This window comes from Cnephaeus nilssonii, assembly GCF_951640355.1.
Source record: "Cnephaeus nilssonii genome assembly, chromosome: 16".
Taxonomy (NCBI): Eukaryota; Metazoa; Chordata; class Mammalia; order Chiroptera; family Vespertilionidae; genus Cnephaeus; species Cnephaeus nilssonii.
The window spans coordinates 54946622-54967305 of NC_137087.1; the positions used below are offsets into that span (position 1 = coordinate 54946622).

Here is a 20684-nt window from a genome sequence, read left to right on the forward strand (position 1 = left end):
CCACCACCATCATCATCATCATCATCAAATCGGTCCAACTGCGGCTGAGAAAATGACCACGTCCTCAATTTAACCGTCCCACCAAGGCGGAGAGGGGGTAAGCACCTTCCTGAAGTCACACTGTAAGTGCCCGTCTCCAGTGCCAAGGTCCTTCCTCGCCCGCATTCCAGCCCAGGCCCCAGGACTCAGTGCCTGGCCCGCCTGGGTACCACTGTCAACCTGTAGCCCAGGGCAGTGGAGCGGAGTCTGGAGGAGTGGGGATTGGGAGCGAGCGCCAGTGGGCGGGGGTTTCTGCTTAGGGTGATGAAAATGTTCTGGAGTTTGACAGTGGTGATGGTTGCACAACCCCGTGGACATAAAAGAACCACCGAATTGTATACTTTAAAGTGGTGAATTTTATATGTGAATTATATCTCTATTAAAAAAAATATCAAAGGGCTGCAGAAAACCACCTTGTAAGGAAAACCATTCCCTCCCTCCCACCCCCCGGGACACTCCCACCCTGGACATCGCTCCCCCACCTTCCCACGGGCCTCCCTCTGGCAGAGGCTAACCTCTCCGCCTGGCAGACTCTGCAGCAGGCTTCCAGGCCCTGTCAACCCCAGAGTGTCTGACCGCGCCCGTGGCAATGGCTGGCACTGCCTCTCCCCAGACACCCTGCTCTCTGACAACACAGGAACGCAGGCACAGAGCAGGGACGGCGCCCAGCCACCGGCTGTGTTTTCACTTTTCCCCTAGATGCTCTGAGGCTGCCAGCTGGCCAGAGCGGCATGCCAAGCCCCATCCCGACGGAGAGCTGTGGACAGAGGACTTGTCGGTGCTTCCCCCGCAGATAAGCAGTTGCCCAATAACCAGAATAAATGCGAGGAGATGCCCAACGACCTGCTCCATAACCAGCCCCATCGGTGGAGTCACGGCCTCATTCTGTCAGGAGGGCAGGCCACACCGGCATTAAAACATTCTTCTGTGTGACTACTGGCCTGTGAGCTGCAGCTGAGCCAGGGGCCGGCGGCAGGAACCTGCCTGAGAAACGGCTGCTTCCAGATCAAAGAAAAGAGAAGGCAAATGCCACAAGACACTCAAAAGGGGAGGCCAAGCATGGACCACCCACTGCAGCCTGGGGGAGGGCTGCCCAGGGTGCTGGTCACCCCTGGGACCCAAATGCCCTCAGCACAGGTAGCCCTGGCTCCTGTACGCAGAACATCCCTCACCTGATGGGCATATGGAAAGCCCTGTCCGGGACGCTTGAAGATTTCCTAAGCTTCAAATCCCACATTCTTTCCTTTTTTTATACAAAACCTTCAACGGTGGACTGACATTCTCACCAAGAAAGCAGTAGAAAGCTGGGTTAAAATATTAACTTTAGACTTTGCTAAGCATGTCTGGCAAAATTTGAAGAGTAACCACCCTTGAAAGGAGCTAAAATAGAGCATTTACTTCCAGAACGGTAAAGAGAGAGAAAAACAGAGAAAGAAAACCAATGAGCGATTCCCCTGAGGACCAAATCTGCTCAAAGTCTTTTCCCAAGAAATAGAAATGGACTTTCTGGGAAATGCGATTTACTTCCTCAGGCTACTCCAGAGAGCAGGGGCGGAAACGCCCAGCTGGGGGACCCACAAGGGCCCCAGGGTGTCCCCTGACCCACTAAGGCCAAGCAGCGTGATGAGGCCAGCGGGGCCTCCCACTTAATGCACTGTATGAATTCCAGGGAATATACACGTTCTATGTGTAGGGATCACGGGGAGGCCACACAGATGGACGCAGCATATTCAGACCCATCATGGGTGCCACACACCCTGGTGCTTGCGTGGGTACTGCCCACGCGTGGGCTTCGGTGCACTTGGCTCCAGGACCCCTGCTCCAGCCCCTGCAGGGCCAGGGTGGGTTAGAACCGAGGTCCGGGGCATGCGACACTGCACCCTTGCCACCCGTAGACAACTGACTGCCCGAGCTTGGACTTAGGAAAGGTGTCTGGGGCATCTGAGAGCCCAGGTGGTCTGCCCGTGGCTCTTCCTCACCACTGCCCCCCCTTCCCTCCCCCCAGGCCAGGGTGCAGGCCCACCCGCTTCCTGAAGCCGGCCACGCAGGGCCGTTTCTCTGGCGTCACTGTTCTCTTTAGGAGCTGCAGCTGGAGCTCAGTTAATCAGTGGCCACCCCTCTGCAGAGCAGAGCGCTCCAGACACAGGGTGAGCCGCTGACTCCCGCAGGCACCCCCCTCCGGAGCCTGGAATGTCAAGAGTGCAGGGTGGCGACCTCCCCTCCGGAGGGGACCTCTGGGAGGCGTCCACAAGAATGCCTGGCTGGAGGAGGGAGCCGGTGGCAGGGAGCCTGCTCGGGCCTGTTCTCCCCAAACCCCCCCCCCCTTCTCTCTCCCCCCAGACCTAGGAGGGTCCTGAAAGCACACCCACAACTCTGGGACGTTCTGGTTAGTGGACGAGGAGGCCTCTGGGAAGCTCACCATGCGGAGGGAAGCAGCGCAATGCTTCGGCATCACCCAGCCAGCTCTTCAGCTGGGAGGACCAGGCCATGGGAAACAGCCCCCATTCCCCACCCCCCGGGGGCCTGGCCGTGCCCTCCTTGGCCCTTCCCCATCGGGCTGCCATTAGTCTTGTCTAGTGAACACACATGTGCATTTAATTCGTGAGAATCCAACCGTGAGTTCTCAGGCCAAAACAGAGCACGCGGTGCCAGTTTAAGTACTGTAATTAAGAACACCAAAACCCTATTCTGCACCCTCTATTAGACCCATGGTAAGTGCCACAGGGGGGTTAGGGTGGGGGAGGCCCCCCAGGGCAGGGGTGCTTGACTGGCATCTTGAAGGGCAAGTCAGTCGGCTGAGCAAACAAGATGGGAGGGAAGAGCAGGCAGAGGAACAGCATGAGCCAAGGCAGGGCGGTGTGGAGAGCTCCCCAGAGGGTCTTACACTCCGCCTCCAGGCAGCCTCCCTGGATCACGTCACAGCCAGCAATTTCATCAGGTTACTTCCGGCCACAAGCGCCTACTGTGGTTCTCTACTGCCCTTCATATCCTATCTTTAAGCAGTCATACACCTCCATTAGCCCCTCACCACTGCACCCCACATCATTACTGCCCCCAAACAACCGGCTGCACCAGCTGGGCTGTGCTCTGCCATCTGGGAGGCCATCTGCCATCCCCCAGGCCTGTCTCGTGCACCAGTCTGCAGGGACAAGAGGCCCCTGTCCTTCCCGTGGGAGGAGCTGACCCTCATGGCTGCCCTCCAACCAGCCCCAGCCCCGCTTGCCAGATCCCTGCATCTGGAGCCCAACCATCCTGCTCCCTGGGTGATTGGTGTCCGGGAATCAGGGGTCTTGGGTGTGGCTTTCTTATGGCTGGGCAAGTATGGAGGGAGTGTTACAGAGATGACCCAGGACAGGGGCTCTGAGAAACACTTCAGGCCCAGAAACCATCATGTCCAACACCCACTCTTTCCCCGTAAACCATAACTTCTCGGGCCTCTGTGTCCTCGTCTCTGAAGGAAGTTGATCCCCCGGCCCCGTGGGTATTGACTTTGTCTCCTTACGCCAGGCAAGTCTGGAAGGCTGAGCCCCGAGGGTGCCAGGCGCTGCCTCTGGGTGTGGGGTCCTGGCTGCTTCCTCCTTTCTTCCTTCGGATTCTATTTTCCACGATGAACGTGGAATGCTTTGGTCATGAGAACCCAGGTTATCATTGTTTTTGCCCAGCACCTGCCCAGACAGGTGAGGACAGAGCAGAGGGCTGGCTGGGCAGGGTGAGCAGTGGGAGCATGGCTCTCGCCCATCACCTCCTGCGCCTCACGGGGTGCCCTGCTGCCTGGCCACAGTGCTGGTCCCGCCCGAGGCCGCTGCCTGCTCCCGATTCCTGCACCAGGACCCCAGCCTCCATCAGCCCCCCGAGACCACGTGGCTTCCACACCGTGGGGGCACCTCTCTGCCCATTAAGCCTCTCCAGTGACCCCGAGCTTTAGTAGAAGCTCAGGGAGTTGCCAGGGCTGCCCGAGGTCTCACTGCGAGTACACCATGGAGCTGCGACTCCAGGACTCGAGCTCATCCCACTGTATCACGCTGCCGCCAGACAGAGCGCCGCTCAGGGGCCCGCCTGGAAGGGGCTCCCAAAATGCCTTGGCCCCGCCTCCTCCAGGCCCAAGAGAGGAGCTATGCTTTTTGGGTGTTGCTTCTGGCTTCAATACTCAACCCCCCAAATGTCCCCAAATGTCCCCTGTGTGCGGTGGGCCACCTGCGGTGCCGGAGCAGAAACCCTGCCTCCCTGCAGGCGGGGACGGGGATGGGACGGCTCTGTGGGGGCCCCAGGCCGCCCCGGGCTCCCAGGACCTGGCTGCATCGCTGGGCTCCGGCCTTTCCACAGTCTGGGATGACCCCTTCAGTCACTGACGTCGCTTAGAGTCCTGGTGTTCAGTTGCCTAATTTGGGAACATGCCTGGAGCCGGCAGTGTGCTGACCATGTGGCCCCCGATGGGCTCTGGCCCGAAGGGTTCGGGGGAGGTGGGCAGGGAGGGTCACCTTGAGTTGTAAGCATAGTCACAGATGGAAACCAATTTACTAGTTCTCTCTGCGGGAGAACCCGGCTGTGTGCAGGGGCAGGGAGAAGTGTGTGTGTGTGTGTGGGGGGGGGGGGGGGGTTTGCTGATGTGAGTAGGTGAGGGCTGCTGTCTGGGGACACGGAAATCCCCGACTAGTCCTCGTGAGTCACAGGATGAGCTGGGCCACCCCTCTGCCAAGGTCACTCGTAGTTTTGGCTTCTATGTTTGTGGTTTGCAGCTTATTTTGGCCTCATGGCTAATATTTCATTAAGAAGTGGCCCCGCCCTCTGCCACCTCACCACCCACTAAGATTTTTGAGGCGCAGTCTTCCCAGGCCCCCAGCTGCACATCTGTGTTCTGTCTGACCTCTGCCCAGGAATACATGCCGTTCCGTAATACAACCTGCTGGGAAAGTCTGTTTTTCATTCAACACACAAGGTTGAGGTACAAAAAATAACTAGGGCAAAGTGCATTCTGACATTCCTCCGGCGCCTTGATAAATCCCATCCTGCTGCCGTCTTCCTTCCTGAGCAGCTCAGGCCTGGCCCCCAGCACGTGGCACTGTGGATCTCACTAGCGAAGGTTCAGGGAGGGGCCAAGGAGCACAACATGGGGCAGACTCCAGTGTCACTAACCAGCCAGTCCTGTGGGTTCATGCTTGAACCCCCAGAAAAGACCTACCAGAAGTTTTAACATCTCTCAGTCTCTCCCCATCTCCCTCCCTCTCCTCCATCTCTGTTACTTCCTCTCCCTCTTGCCACACATGTGCATGCACAAGCATACTTATGTGTGCACGTGTGTGTTGTGCACGCACCCAGAAGCCTCTCTCAAGACAGGTCTGGCAGGACCCGGCAAACCCCAGCAGAATCAGGTCTTTGCTGGGTCTTTGGCACCTCTGCTCCCCACTGTCCCCCAAAGCCTTGGCACCCGGGGCAGACAACCCCTGCTTCCCAAGTGCCCTCCAGGGGTGCCCTGAAACCACCAGGCCCAGGCTGGGTGCTGCACCCCAATGCGCCTGTCCTTGGCCTCCCCCACCCAGTATCCCAAGCAGACCAGCAGGGCCTTAGCTTGCCCTGAGAGACCAGGACCCTATGGTGCCACGGAGCCACCGTGTGCTCTTTAGGCCACTGCCACTTTCTAGGATTCTGTTTCTTCCTCAGATTGGCTCACAGAACACCAAAGGCCTCCACCTTCCCGCCCCAGCTCCCCCCATTTCTCACTCTGATCACCGACGTCAGAAGAAGTCGCACTAAGTGCTCATGGCTGATAAAGTCCCAAATCTGCACAGCAGTCCCCCTCACATCTCCACTAGTTTGTGGTTCCTCGGTGCCTCAACTCACCAAGCAGTGAAATCCCACCCCCCCCCCCCCAAGCCCCGCGACTGTGGGCCTGACAGTGCGGTCACGTTTTGATTTTGCCAGGGACAGACATGAAAACATTTTAATTAAATCTATCACCTATTATATTCAATTCATTCAAGAAAGGAAAACAGGACTGTATCAGTTATCTACGGCTATTAACCCTTTGCACTCGCTTGCTTTTTTCAAAGAGCTGCTACCGATGCTAACCGTGCCGAGTCACACTCGACATCCGAGTGCAAAAGGTTAAGGGGAAAAAAATGTAACTCCAAGATTTAGTGGCTTAACCTAACAACCAGCCTTTGCACAGCACTCTGCAATCTGGGCTTTTCTCACCTGGGGTCAACGCACGCAGCTACAGTCATGTGAAGACTCGACTGGGGCTGGATGGTCCCAGACAGACTCTCTCACTTGTCTGATGCTCACCTGAGCTGCTGGTTGGGGAACTCCAGTCCCCCTCTTAAGTGGCCTCGCCAGCAGGAATAGGAGATGGGGGCGGGGTGCAGAGAGAACTCCAGGCTCCCAGGCCCAAGTTCCAGAGCCCCCCCTCCAGGATCCTCACTCTAAAATCTCCTTTTGGCTTTCTTTAGCTAGAAAAGGTTCAGTTACCTGCAACCAAAAATGCCACTTCACAGTCTTTTCAAACAAGCATCTGGCAGGGGCCAGGCCACAAAGGTGAGCCACCCCAGTGCCAACTGAAGGAATATGCGAGCACGGAGAACAGGTTGTGCCTGGGCCCTACCATGAAGGACTCTTGTTCACAGCCAGTGGATCTGGCTCCTCACTCCTCTGGTTCAGCATTACGTCTTCAAACACTCTTGTAAAATGTGACTCCTGCAGGGAGGGACAAGTCACAAATTTATTAATGGCAAAGAGTTTAGATCCATGTGCCACCTCGGACTGATTCAAAGGGGCTGGAGTGAGTTAGGGTTAGGGTCAGGGTCAGGGTCAGGGTTTGCAGTGCTGAGAAGGATTCTGAGGCCATCTCCGGGTTCAGCTGGGAAGCAGGAGAGGGACTCTCCTGACCTAGATTCTTATCCTGGCTTTGCCAAACTTTCCTTCCCTGACCTCAGTTTGCTCATCTGTAAAATGAGAGGGCAGGCCCAGCCCAGACCTTTGACAACACGGGTCCCGCTTGGCTGTAGATGCGATCTACCAGCTCTGCTTTCTCCGCTTTCATCTCTGCCCTGGGAATAGGACTCCTGGTGTTTGTGCTGCAAATAGTTTCCCATCCCAACCGGCAGAAAGAGCCCCTCAAGGACAACGAGGAAAGGACGAGAAAGGAAGGAAGTGGCCAGAGGAATTTAGCCTTTAGCCCATGGAAACGTGGGGGACAGCAAGAGGCCAGCCTGAGGCCTATTAGTCAGCAGGCTTGAGCCCCAACGTCTGGGTCCCAAACAGGAGCCAGGAGTCTGGGTCCAGAAACCACTGCTCCCAGTCACAGGGAAACCACCAGCCCACGGGTCTGATTTATAAAAACAGAAGGCAGCAAAGGAGATCACTTCTTTGGCCCGTTTATGGGAAACAAAGGGCACTAGCAAAACCCACTTCCCTGTGAGATTTGGGGGGCTTAGGGAGCCAACGGAACAGGGGCTCCCTCCTACAGAACTTACTACCTTCCTGGAGCATCTGCTTCTGACAGCAAGATTGGGAGGTAGTCGGCAAAACTACCCCAAAAACATGCTCAACATCTGGGAAGTAAAACAGCCTCAATAGTTCAGTTAATGTGCTCAGAAAATGAGGTGAAGGTAAGCGACCAGAGGTTCTTCCTGGTGGCTGTCTTTTGGGGCCCCCAAAAGCATAAACACTTTTAAAAAATATGTCTTTAATGATTTTTTTTAGAGGGAGAGGAAGGGGGAGGGAGAGAGAGATGAAACATCAATGACAAAGAGAAACATCAACTGGCTGCCTCTTGCAAGCCTCCTACTGGAGATGGAGCTGCAACCGGGGCATGTGTCCTGACGGGAATGGAACCGGTGACCTCTTGATGCACGCGACGATGCTCAAGCAACTGAGCCACATGGCCAGGGCAGCAGCACAAATATTTTTAAATGGGCATGCATCCTACAGCAAATAGAAACACAAGCATTTCTGCTATAACGAGGTCTACTTTCCTAAAACTCTTCATATTCTGCAAAATCACACACTAAAAATACTAGCGTTCACGGGGGAAACAGTGTTGGTGCGTATCACTCAACAGCTACGAATCTTGTCACGTGGGCATGTCCAAAAACAGCAGTGGCTCTAGTAATATCCCGGTGCAGAGAGCCTGCGGGCCTGGACCCAAAGCCACAGTGAGTACGCCGCTGGCTGGCGCTCCTCTTCTGAGATGAAGGCCCCCAGGGGCCCCCACTTCTTACAGAGACCATTCTGACCGGAATGACAGGCCCCGCCCAGGCTGTCACCTGCACCCGCTGCTCCCTCACAAGAGCAATGCCTTCAGCTCCTGCCCTCTCGCTTCCCCAAACAGCTTAAAGGGGAAGGTGCATCTAGAGCTCTTCTGCTTTTTCTCAGTTCCTCACCTACTGTTCTTTAGTCATGAGAAAGCGTGTCGTGACCTATCACAGCAGAAACACCTGGGAAGACTTGCCAGTGGGCCAACATAACTTGCCTGTCCCCACAAGAATGCAGCAGACACTGTGTTATACGGACTCTCAGGAAGGTCTCAAGAGGCCTCTCGGCCTCCCCTCTTCTCCTCGTGCTGCTCTGAGGCCAGGGCATCCAGAAGCCCAAGCTAGCCTCCTGGAGGATGGCGGCCCACCTGGAGGAGAAACCCAGTCCACGGCCAGCACCAAAACCCAGAGCCCCGAGGAAGGCTGTCTGGACCCCGCAGTCCAGCCCAGCCCTCAGAGGCTGCGGTCACATGAGGGACCTGAGGCAAGACCAGCAGAAGAACGACCCAGCAGAGCCCTGCTCACAGAATCACTTGCAAACACAATCGCTGCTCCTGAAGCCATTACATTTTGGGCTGGTTGGTTACATAGCAAATGTAATGTGACATTGTGCAGACATTTCACTAATTCTTTACAAACGTAATCGTAATCCCCACTTGGGAGCCAATAACCCTTTTACTCAGGTTTCAATTATTCCATAGGTGTCTGAGAAGGGGCTAAGTCACCCTGGAAGTGGCAGTGTCTCTAAGGACCCTACAAAGATCGAATAAAAGTCAAGGGCCGACCAACAAGCCAAATGTCGCAGGGATGGTGTCAGGCCGCAGGTTCAAGAGGAACCCAACTGATAGACACAAAACATGGAGGAGGAACAGTTTGCAGCATTCAAACTGTTCTTGGGGAAGACCAAAGGCCCCCTAACTCACCCTCCTAAATCTAGGCAAGACCCCCAGTCTTCTGGCTGTGATAAGATGAAAATGGTCCCCCGAATATGCACCTGTTCGAATCCCTGGCACCTATCGATAAGTTATCTTACGTGACAAAAGGGATTTTGCAGGTATGATTAAATGAAGGATCTTGAGATGGGGAAATAATTCTGATTATTGAGAAGGGCTTTGGAAGAGGTCTTTACACAAGAGCCCTTACAAGAGGGAGGTCAGAGGGGCAGAGTCAGAGAGAAGTGACAACGGAAGCAGCGGTTGGAGTGATGTGCTCTGAAGATGGAAGTTAAGGCCACGGGGTGACCTCTAGAAGCTGGAAAATGTGAGCTTCCAGAAGAAACGCAACTCTGCCAACACCTTGATTTTAGCTCAGTTAGATCCATTATGGTCTTACTTCCAACCTCCAGACTCTATGATAATAAATTTGTGCTGTTTTATGCCACTGAGTTTGCGGTAATGTTCATGATGGCAATAAGAAACTCATACGCTGGCCCAAAGTTCTGGGCCTGCCAGAATGTAACTTCAACAACAATAACAGCTAACAACAACAGCTGACATCAATTCAGTATCTACTTTGTGGCCTGTTCTAAGTGAATTTCTTGTCTAAACTCATTTAATCCTCACAAAAAACATACGAAGATTATTAAAATCCATATGCAACAGATGAGAAAACTGAGCCCTTAAGAGGTAACTTGCCAGGGCCATAGAGCAAGTGAACGACACAGCCCAGAGTGGAGCCCAGGGCGTCTGACTCCAGATCCCACGTCTAACCCTACATCTCCCAAATCAAACCAACGGTAACTACAGCCACTAACCGAGCACCCTCTATGTAGGCTCATGCTTAGCACTTGACATATATCCTCACACTTAATTCTCACCCGCCCCCAATAGAGCAGGACTACTAGTCATCCTTGTTTACAGCCGAGGAAACTGAGGCACCGCAATGTTATACCCAGAGGTTAAACACATCTAAACCCAGAAGTCTCTGAGCCCAAAGCCCAGGTTTAACCACACAACCTACTGCCTTCCTTGTCCCATACGAGGCCCTGATGGCTGAGGAGAGGACAGAGATAAGTGGCACAACCATATAATTTATCATCCAAACTGGGATACTTAGCAAGGGAAGGAGTCCCTTAGTAATTTCACTGGGACAAGAGGCATAAACCACGACTATCCCGGCAAACCAGGACACATGGCCACCCTAAAGATAAGGGGACTAGAACTGAGGCCCATCCTCTGCAGTTCAGGGTTCCCCAGAAGGATGGCTGTGGAGCAGCTGCCAGGTCATGGTCAAGGCTGGAAGAGGAAGGGTGGTCCTGGCAGAGGTCAGAGCACCATCTGCAAAGCTCCAGATCTGGGGTCTCAGCACAACGGGCGGAGCCTGTTGATGGTGGACTGGGAGTCATCTGAGGGCAACAGGCCAAAGGCCCTGGATGGAGTCCAGGGATGCAAAGAGACCTTGAACCCCACTGCTACCCAGTCAGGAAACCCAACGGGAGCTCAGAGCCTTGGCAAAGGACCAGCTGGGAGTCAAATGGGGCCAACAACCTGAGACACCCACCTCTCCTCCAAAGTTCTGGGCCTGCAGGACAAGAAACCACGTGGCCTGAGGCTCAGGTTGAGCTCTAGTTCGTCTTTGCTGTGGGATCTTGGTCCAGCCCTTCTCCCCTGGACGAACGCAGCTGCTGATAACTGCCCTACCTACGTCCACTGAATTCGTAATGGTACATAATGAGAGCAGATAACAGCAAATGAGCCGGAAAGCATACTCGGCATTTAGCAGGGGTATGGTAGTAAATCAAATCCACTCCGATTATCCCCACCTTAACAGAGGAGGAAACTGAGGTGTGGGGGGGCCCAAGTAACTTGCCCAGAGTCCCATGGATGATAAGTGGTAAAGCAGGCTGTGGAGCAGCTGCCAGGTCATGGTCAAGGCTGGAAGAGGAAGGGTGGTCCTGGCAGAGGTCAGAGCACCATCTGCAAAGCTCCAGATCTGGGGTCTCAGCACAGCGGGCGGAGCCTGTCGATGGTGGACTGGGAGTCATCTGAGGGCAACAGGCCAAAGGCCCTGGATAGAGTCCAGGGATGCAAAGAGACCTTGAACCCCACTGCTACCCAGTCAGGAAACCCAACGGGAGATAACTGGGAGATGACTCCCAGTCCACCATCGACAGGCTCCGCCCGCTGTGCTGAGACCCCAGATCAGGATTGGAATCCAAGCTGACTGCCCCTGTGAAACCCCACTGGCCAACCTAAGCCAGCAGTTCTTGGTTGGCTCCGTGGCTCGCCCTGCTCTCCTGGCAATGCCCAGACCCCACGCGCCTGCGGGTGGGAGGCACTAGCTCCCTGCCACATGTTGTTCATTCATTAAGGCCCTGGTTCCTCCCTGCCATTCAAATTATGCACAGAGATAATAAAGAAGCTTTCTCCCTTACCAAAGAGGCCTACTTATGCTAGGAGAGCGATTTCGCCCCCACAAGATTGAGTCATCACTCAAAGCCTTGTTGGAATCAAAGCCCAATCTCTTCTGGCATTGACTGAGCCCCGCCCACACACCCCACCCGCTTCCTCCCACTCCTGAGCAGCCACGCAGGATGTGGATGCCATTCCCCACTGCTGTGCTCCCTCATGCTTGCTGAATGATATTCAGTCAACACACAGTCAGTACTGAGCACCTACTGTGTGCTGTTACTAAGAGTATGGCCATAAAGACACAGTTCCTGCCCTTGTTGGGAGAAAAGGCATTGAGAAAGAGCAAAAGTTTTTAGGCTCCGAGATTAATTCACATGCCAACTCAAGCATCCATCAGCTGGGTGATTTGATTCTTTGGCTCGGCACGTTTCCAAATGTTTCAAAGGCCTCAACCACCTCATCGGCAAAATGGGGTGATAGCACCAACCTCATAGATTTGCTGGAGGAGTCAATGGGATTTATGCACATAAAATGGAAACATCGTACACTCAATGAACACGAGTTGAGGTTACCAACAACAGTCAGTCAGTAGCAGAGGCTTTGGAACCACACAGGCACTCTCACTCAGATGGATGGGTCCAAGAAGGCTTCCTGAGAAGTGATACCCGAACCGAGTTTTGAAGGGTAGGTAGGAGTTTGCTAGAGAAAGGGAGGATGTTCCTGGCAGTGGGAACTGCATGAGGACCAAAGGACATCCCAGGGCACCACAGTGGCAGGGGTCACAGCTGCAGAGGCAGGTGGACATGGAAGTGGGTCCCATGGCCGGAGCCCTAATCAGGGATGAGCATCCTTTTGACTTCTTCTTGGCCAGCTTGGGAGCCACGGCCAGCACCCATCCACTTCCGCGTGTAGTTTGGTGACCTCAGGGAAGTCAGGCAGCCACGTTCTCTCTGTCAGTCATGTACTCATTCACTCAGACATTCAATAAAATTCTCTGGGGGCCTATGACTTGCCGGGCCTGTGCTAGGAGAGGCTTGGCCACCTCCTAACCCTCATTCGGCCCAGCTCCAGTTTGCCTCTTGGTGAAATGGGGTAACAGGGCCTCCCTCATAGAGTCATTCATTCCTTAACAAATGTGGCTGGGGATAAATGAGTCATTCAAAACTTTCATATTTTAGCATAAATTAAGTCCTCAATCAACATCAGTGTTTAAAATGCTTATTTTTATTATGATTAACTGCCAGGATGGTAAGAATCCCAGCTCCCAGGCCCAAAGTAATGCTTACAGAGGCACCTCCGACCCAGGCAAAAACCCCTGCCTGCTGCTCCTCACCTTACCCCACTTGGAGCAAATTACTAGGTTTCCAACACCCAGAGGTACCCTGACTACATCACCTCAGGAGCTAGCCCAACCTGACCCCCCCCCTTGCTCCCCATCCCCCCCCCCCCCCCCCCAATTCATCTCATCCTTCTAGGGCTCTATGTGTCAACCAGCCCAGGCCTGGCGGGGTCAGGGCTGAAGGTCATCGCAGCCTTTGCTGTTCAAAGCTCCAGAGATGAAAAAGTGGCCCTTTGGATTTTGTTAATTAACTAAACATTCTATTAAGGAAATTTATAAGCATATACAAAACAAATGCAACAGTGATGAACTGCTTTATAAAGATCACCCAGCTTCAACAACTACCAATATCCTGCCGTTCTTGTTTTGTGGCATCTCCCCCGACTCACCCCCCCCCCAAACACTTGATTTGTTGGGGGGAATTTTATGGCCCATCTTTCTGGCACAACCCAGCACTCGGGGCTCCCACTGCTCACAGGTCCCAAGTCAGTTCCATAGCTGTGGCCCTCATCCTTTTGCACCAAGAGCATCCTTGAAATAATCCGGGAAGAACAGCCTTTTTAAAAAAAAAATTTTTTTTTCATTGACTTCAGAGAGGAAGGGAGAGGGAGAGAGAAACATCAATGATGAGAATCACTGATTGGCTACCTCCCACACACACCGCCCTCCCACTGGGGACGAAACCCAGGCATGTGCCCTTGACCGGAATCAAACCCAGGACCCTTGAATCCACAGGCCGACGCTCTATCCACTGAGCCAAACCAGCTAGAACAGCCATTTTTAAGTCCCTAATAGCATGGCAATCCTGGCCACAGTCATGGGGTTATCCAGGGTGGAGATGAAGGGCCAGAGCCCTGGATTCAGATGGCCTGGTTCTGAATCAATACTTCCTAGACACATGACCTTCCATAGGTCATTCAACCCATGTTTAGATTTCCTATCCAGTAAAAGGAGAATGCTGGTAACAGGTTTTTTGTGAGGCTTTAAAAAATAAACGATTGCATGTTCTTTTGTCCAGCACAGGACATGCAATGAGGAAACCTTAGAAGTAGATGTGTTAGGTAGTGGGGGAGCAGGCTCTGCTCCTATGAGATACGATTAATATCTCCCACTTCATAGATGGAGGGACGGGAGCCCAAAGAGAAGCAGTGAGTTGCCAGGGAGAGCTTGCTCTGTGTCCCAGGTCCCTGTACCGGGAATTCTCACAGGCCGCCTTGAACGGCAGATCCCCGGGAGTGAAGAAATGTTCTAGAATAGACACAGGCAAGCGGTGGCGGGTGGCCCAGCACACCCAGCATGCATCCTCATCTTGGATGGCGAGTGCCCCAGTGTGTGAGTGTGAGAGTGTGTGTGTGTGTGTGTGTGTGTGTGTGTGTGTGTGTGGAGCAGGGGTGCTGAATTCCATTTTACAAGACAGAAGGGTGTCTGAGGGTGCACATCCCTGCTCACTCTTCTGACCTGACAAGCCCTGTGGCCAACCTTGCATTTGATACAGCCACTCACTGTTTATCCCAGCGTGAGAGGCAAGAAACTGCTTCACTAACTCAAGCTTCGGCAATTTTCGGCAATTCAGACACGTTCCCTATCCTTCTAAAAATTTTTCCAAAGTAAAGGAAAGGGTGGGGGGGAAATGAATCAATTCAGTTTGCTGAGTGATGTTCAGACAAAGACAGCCTCCAGCCCATTGCCCCTTTGCTAGCTAGGGCAGGGTGGGGGGTGGGCTGTCAAATTTGGGGTGTGTTAAAGCACTGCCTGGGCTCTTGGCCTGGGCTCCCCAAGGTTCCTCCCGTGAGGCAGCCAAGTCAGGATCTCCCCACCCCTCCCTCGCACCCTCCCCCACCACTGCAGTGCGTGTGGGCAGGCACCTCCCAGATCCTCCAGAACAATGGGCTGGGGAGGGGGCCGGTGCCTCTGGAGCCAGCCAAGGGCGGGGACCTAGACCACAGGCAGCAAGACAGCGGTCGCTGCCCACGGTAGCTGTGCTGCACCTGACTCAGTTTCCCCAGCTTTGGGGTCCCTGCAGAGCCAGGCGCACCTTTCCTGGATGCATTTCCCTTTCCTCCGGGCATTTTAATGTCACCCTCGATAAGCTGCTGGTCCTGTTGCTCCTGGGGAAGCCTCCGGTCACTCCGCTCCGGCGGCTGCTCCTGCCTCGGTCGGTCCGGCAGGTCGGGGACGCACGGTGCCTCAATGCGCCCAACTTTCCCCACTGGAGACCCACAGTCCTGGCCAGCCCGTCCACTCTGCTGGCGAAGCCCTGATGGATAGCCCCGCTCCAAGAGCCGCTCCTCCGCTTCCCGGCTCCCAGGTCCTCTCGCTCCTCACCCTTCCCCCACCCCATCTGAGCCTTCACCGCGCTCCCCAAAGAAAGCGGCCCTGGAACATCTGCAAAATCCGAGTGTCCGTCCTGTGCCCTGGGAACCGCCTTCCTCCCCACCCGCGCCGGGGCGAAGAGGGAACTGGGGAGCCCCGCTGCTGCGCCCCTCTTCAACCCAGCGAATCCCTGGGGCTGGGCGTGGAGGGGCGTGGGATGCAGTTTGGATCGGAGCCGCAGTCCCCACTCCGGGCTCGCAGGACCGATCTAGGCAGGGTGAGGGAGGGGACAGGTCCGCATCTCTGACTTCCCACTGGCTCCCCGCACCCTCGCTGAGTCGCTGGGGAGGCGAGACCAGCCCGCGGCCAGCCCTTTGCCGGTAAGTGCGGGAGCCGTCCCGCACCGCGCGCTGGGGATGAACAAGGTGGGCGGTTCTCACCCCGACCGGCACCGGCCCCGCAGGAGGCGCCACCCCTCGGCGAGGACCGCCAGGGCGTCCGGGCGGGGGCTGTGGTCCCCGCCGCAGTGCCCGCACCCCGGCCGGGAGCAGAGCACGTGACCAATGGGCCACCTCCGGCCCCGGCACCCCCAGCCCCGCCGTGGCGCCGACCCCGGCCCCGCCAATGGGGCAGGATGGGCCGGGGGCTCCCACTTTCCCGGGGCCAGCGAGGGAGCCGCAGGGCCCCGGGCTGAGCGTGCCTCATCCCTCGCGGCGCGCCCCGCCACCGCCGCAGGACCCGCACTCACCTCGGGGCCCTGCGTCGCCTCCCGCAGCCTCCTTGTCCGCCATGCTCGGCCCGCGGGGGAGCCTTCGGAGCAGCGCCCTGCGGGTTCGGGTCTCCGCCCGCGTCCTGGGCAGCGCTCCGCCGGCTCTGAGCCTCCGGCTGCAGGAGCTCGGCTCTGACGCGGCCGCCGCAGCAGCCCGGCTCCGCCCCGCGCCCCGCCCGGCCCGCCCCGCGCCCGCCCCCCAAGCCCGCGGCTCGGAAAGGCTGGGAAAGGCAGGCTAGGGGGAGGCGCATCACGGGCCGGGCCCGGAGTCCGCTGGGCCGCCCCAACCTGTCCCACCGAAGCCCGGCCCCTCCTCCCCCGCCTCACCGCGGAGCGGCCGTGGCGGGGCTGGTGGCGGGGCCGGGGCTCCCTGGCTCGCGAGCCGGATGCGGGCGCGCGCAGGGCGCACGGCTCCGGGAAGAGCGGGGCTCGATTTCTGGCCCCCTCGGCCCCCGCCACGCATCCGCTCTACGGGATCGCAGGGGACTGAAGCCCCGCAGCAGGCACCGCACGCACAGCCCACTCTCCTGGAAGCCTGCTCCAGGCGCTACCAGTTTATCCCCACACACACACCCCCACTCCATCCCACACAAGGGTCCCAAAGGAATGGTCAAGGGCCCGCGCATAAGCGGAACACGGGGGACACGGTGCGGCCAGCTCTGAGGCCGCGGGACGCCCAGAGGGTGTCCCCTCCCAGCCTATAGGGACTCCATGGCAACTGGGCAGCCCCGAGGCGCTAGCAGCAGTGGTTGCCTCCAGCCTGCCATATATGGGCTCCCACCCGGGCCCTCGTCAAAAGTCTGAGAATAACGACATGAATAATGCAGTGCTTCGGCGATCAATGATCCATCCTCCCTGTCCTGTGGCTCCACCGCACACGCGCCACCCGCACCAGTGTCAGCTGCGCAACTGAAGAGGCAATCAGCGCAGTGACAGGAACCTGATAACCGCCGGGACTCCGTCCTTCCGTCCTTCCGGTGTGCCTGGCACCTCGCTGAGTGCCTAAGAGCCTTACCTTTCTCTGCATAACTAAGAGGTGGGGACTAGCAGTCCCCGTTTTGCAGATAAGGAAACTGAGGTTTGAGGGAGATAAGTGATGATCCCCAGAACACACACAGCATGTGAGTGGTCAAGCTGGGCTCCCCAGCCAAGCCATCACCACCCTCATGCCCTGAGAGGGGCCACACCTCCCAGAGGGCACCTAGGGTTCGCGTCACTGCCGCTGGATACAGAGGAGGGGCTGGGCAGAGGCTGCAGGGAGAGGCCAGAGACCAGTCTCTACTCAGGAAGTGATTGCAAAGTGATGAGTTAAAGGGACAAACGTGTCTTCTCTCTGCTGCATTAAAAAGCCCAAACGCAGCCCTGCCAGGTGGCTCAGCTGGTTGGAGCGTCATCCCACACACCAAAGGTTGTGGGTTGGATCCCCAGCTGGGGTGCGTACAGGAGGCAACAGATCGATGTTTCTCTCTCTCTCTAAATCAATTTTTAAACACCAACATATCCTCAGGTAAGGATTTTTTATATCCCAAATGTACAGTCTGTGGGCAAGTAACTATTTGAGTCTTAGCATCCTCATCTGTGAAATGGGTGCAACAGTAGGACCCACATCATGATACTGAAGAGGATTAGCTGAAAGGATGCATATGAAACATGCTTCGCTTGGGGTCTGGCACACGGTAGTCAGTCCAAAAAGTATTAGATCTGATTAGGTCACAGACACCTCTTTAACAGTGCGCAATGGCCAGTTAATGGTGCACAATGGCCAGTTAATGGTGCACAATGGCCAGTTAACGGTGCACAATGGCCAGTTAATGGTGCACAATGGCCAGCTGTGCCGGGCAGTGGGGACGAATGGTGGGGGACATTCCCAGAGTGGAGAATAGTATTTTCCACCGAGTGCCCTCTTCCTACCAAGGCTGCTTGCTTGCTGAGACAACACCCCACCGTCCCAGAGGCAGACCCAAGAGATGGCCTGGCGGGAGAAGGGTTAAGGCAGTTGCCCAGGTGACAGCCTGGCTGAGCAGGCTCAGGGTGGAGAGGGCAAGAGCAGTCCAGGCCCGCATCACCCCGCTAGCTGCCTGCCCAGTTCTGCTCCCCTATCCCCGCTGAGTAAGGCTGGCCAGGCCGAGGCTGCATGGGTTGGAACACGAGAGGGCAGGGCAGCCACCGGCAGTCTGTCCTTTGAGCACCGTGTCACATGGACACATGCCTGGGCAGTGAGGCCAATAACGCGCTTTCTAATAAACACAGCTTTGATCGAGTCCCTCTTATGCTCAAAACCACGCCAGGTTTGCCTCCTCGAAGGGAAGAGCCCTCACTCTTTAGTGCGACTCTCAACACCTTTGACATTAGTGAGCCCCAACCTGCCTCTCCACAGTCTCTCTCCCAAGAAGCCCTCCCTCCACCAGCCTCCCGCGGCCACAGTCACCAGCTGCCTCTGTCTCCATCTTTGGCATCTCCTTCACCTCCCTGCTCCACCTGTCCACATCCGGGCATCCTTCAGGGCCGCCAGCTCAGGGAAACCTGGGACACTGCCCCGCGCCAAGGTTTCCATGGTATTCCACACACCCACACACCTCTCTTCACTTTCCTCCTCCCACTCCCTGTTACCCAGGCGGTGTGGCACGAGGAGGCTCCGCTGTCTCTCTGCAGGGACGCCCATCTCCATCCCAGGCCTGGACCCTCCTCCAGGCTCCAGACCTCCTGAGAGTCTCCCTAGGGGGCCTCCCAGGTCCTCCCACTCAACCAAAGCCCAGCCCATCCTCTCCTGCCTCCCTGCTGGTGACAGGATCTCCGTAAAGGAAACACCACCCACCAGTTGCCAAGCAACGTGCCTGGGAATCAGCTTTCACTCCTCCCTCTATGTCCATCCAAGTTCGGTCAATCTCCAAGCCAAGTGTTGCCCGTTGACCTTGGAAATCTCCTCTGCATCCTCACGACCACCATCCTGTCCAGACCCCACCATCTCTCACTGCCTACTCGTCTGCAGGGACCCTCCCCAATCTCCTGGCTCCTGTCCTACCCCTGACCCCTCACCACATGCGTTCTTTGTGAATCAGGTCTGCCACCAGCAGCAGCCTGGAGAACTCGGTGGACCACCCCACTCCCAGAAGCCTTCCCTGCAGCCCTGCTGGCCTGGGTGCCTCTCTTCAGGGGCCTCACGGCACCCTGTCTCTCCCCATCAGGTCTTGACCCCTGGCGTCAAGACATTGGCCTTGGAGGCCTGTCAGAACCAGCAGGGAGCCTGCAGCCCCGCGCTCCTGCCCTCCTGCCGCTGCAGCAAAAGGGCCTGGGGCGCCACCTGCCCTCTCCACACCCGCCCGCCCCCTGCCAGCCAGTGACACTGAGCAGGATGGGCAGTGACATTCAGCCCCGTGCTGTGGACAGAGAGCAGACAGTTTTGATTTTTAGGAAACATGAAAGGCAATGGGTCCGTCCTCATGGCTTCAATAATAGCCATCGCGATGATTAAGAATCGCCCTGGTGAGCACACGCTCGGCCAGGTCTCACCTAATTCTCACGGAGGTCCCCTCATTTCACAGGAGAGGGTATCCAGGGAAGCACAGAAGGCCGAGGCCCCGCCCGGGCTTCCTCGGGCACCAGCAGCAGGGCTGGGACTCAAGGCCAGGCCCTTCTCCTGTCACTCAGCATGAGGGAAGGGCTCCACCCTGGAGGCCTACAGTCCCTTCCCCAACAGGAGCCACAGTGAGATCACGTGGCTTCTCTACTATCAGTGCCCACAGGAGCCGGCCTCCCGGTGCCTCTTGACGCTTCTCCCTCCTTCAAGCCAAAGCACACACAGGTCACCAAATCTGGTCCCACCTCAGGGCCTGGAACATATCCCCCCAAAAGAATCACGGGGCAGAGACAGAAGGAAACTGAGGCCCGCCGTGTTTATTTACCAAAGAAGTCAGTGGCGGAGTCAGAATCTGCACCTGGACGGTCCCATCTCAGCAGAGAGCCCAGGTCTGCCCTGCCCCCACGGAGGACTGGGCAGCAATGCGACCCAGTGCCCCGACCAGTACCTGGCGCAGAGCGGGCCGCAAGAAACACGCTGCAGGCATGAGAAAATCACCTAACTGGAATTACAGCTGACAGCACCTCACCTCTCTGCTCGCCCCTGACTCATCAAGCACTCGGAGGAAAGCCTCCCTAGTTCCGACTTTTTCAGGATGAGGGAAATGAAGGCTGGAGAGATTCCCCCACCTGGGCCCGAGGTCCTAACGCTAAGAGTCTGCTTTAAGCCATTCCGTTCTTTCAATGCTTGTGGTTTATTTTGAAACTGCATGTACATTTCGCATCCACTGTACCCAGTTCCTTGATGCCACTCATATGTCTGTAGGTTTTTTTCTAAACAAAACTAACACTTTACATTTCTATTACTTGTTTTTAAAATGGCTTATGAAAAAATCGAAGCATCCACAACAGTATGGAGAGAGAGATATAATGAATCCTCAGGCACCCATCACCCAAGTTACTTAATTTTTAAAAATCAAATTTACTGTGAAATTGGCTCTCCTAGGAAGAAATCACAGGAGCTCTCATTTAATGTGGAAATTACATGCTCATTTAATTTTTACATCCCTCCCTCCAAGAAATATAAACTAATATTCAGATGGGGACGT

The 20684-nt window shown here is 56.0% G+C and overlaps 1 protein-coding gene across 3 annotated transcripts in view; it reads right to left on the reverse strand.

Annotated features, from left to right (window-relative positions):
• HSPA12A (heat shock protein family A (Hsp70) member 12A) overlaps window positions 1–20684 on the reverse strand; it is a 113965-nt gene that overhangs the window by 37094 nt on the left and 56187 nt on the right. For 2 of the 3 annotated variants that reach the window (XM_079793569.1, XM_079793568.1), the window contains exon 1: window positions 16039–16174. The exons of the other annotated variant lie outside the window; for it this stretch is intronic. In XM_079793569.1, coding sequence (XP_079649695.1) covers window positions 16039–16081 — 43 coding nt within the window. In that variant the 5' untranslated portion in view covers window positions 16082–16174. Of the gene's footprint in view, window positions 1–16038; window positions 16175–20684 lie in introns of those variants that run through there. 3 annotated transcript variants of the gene reach the window in all.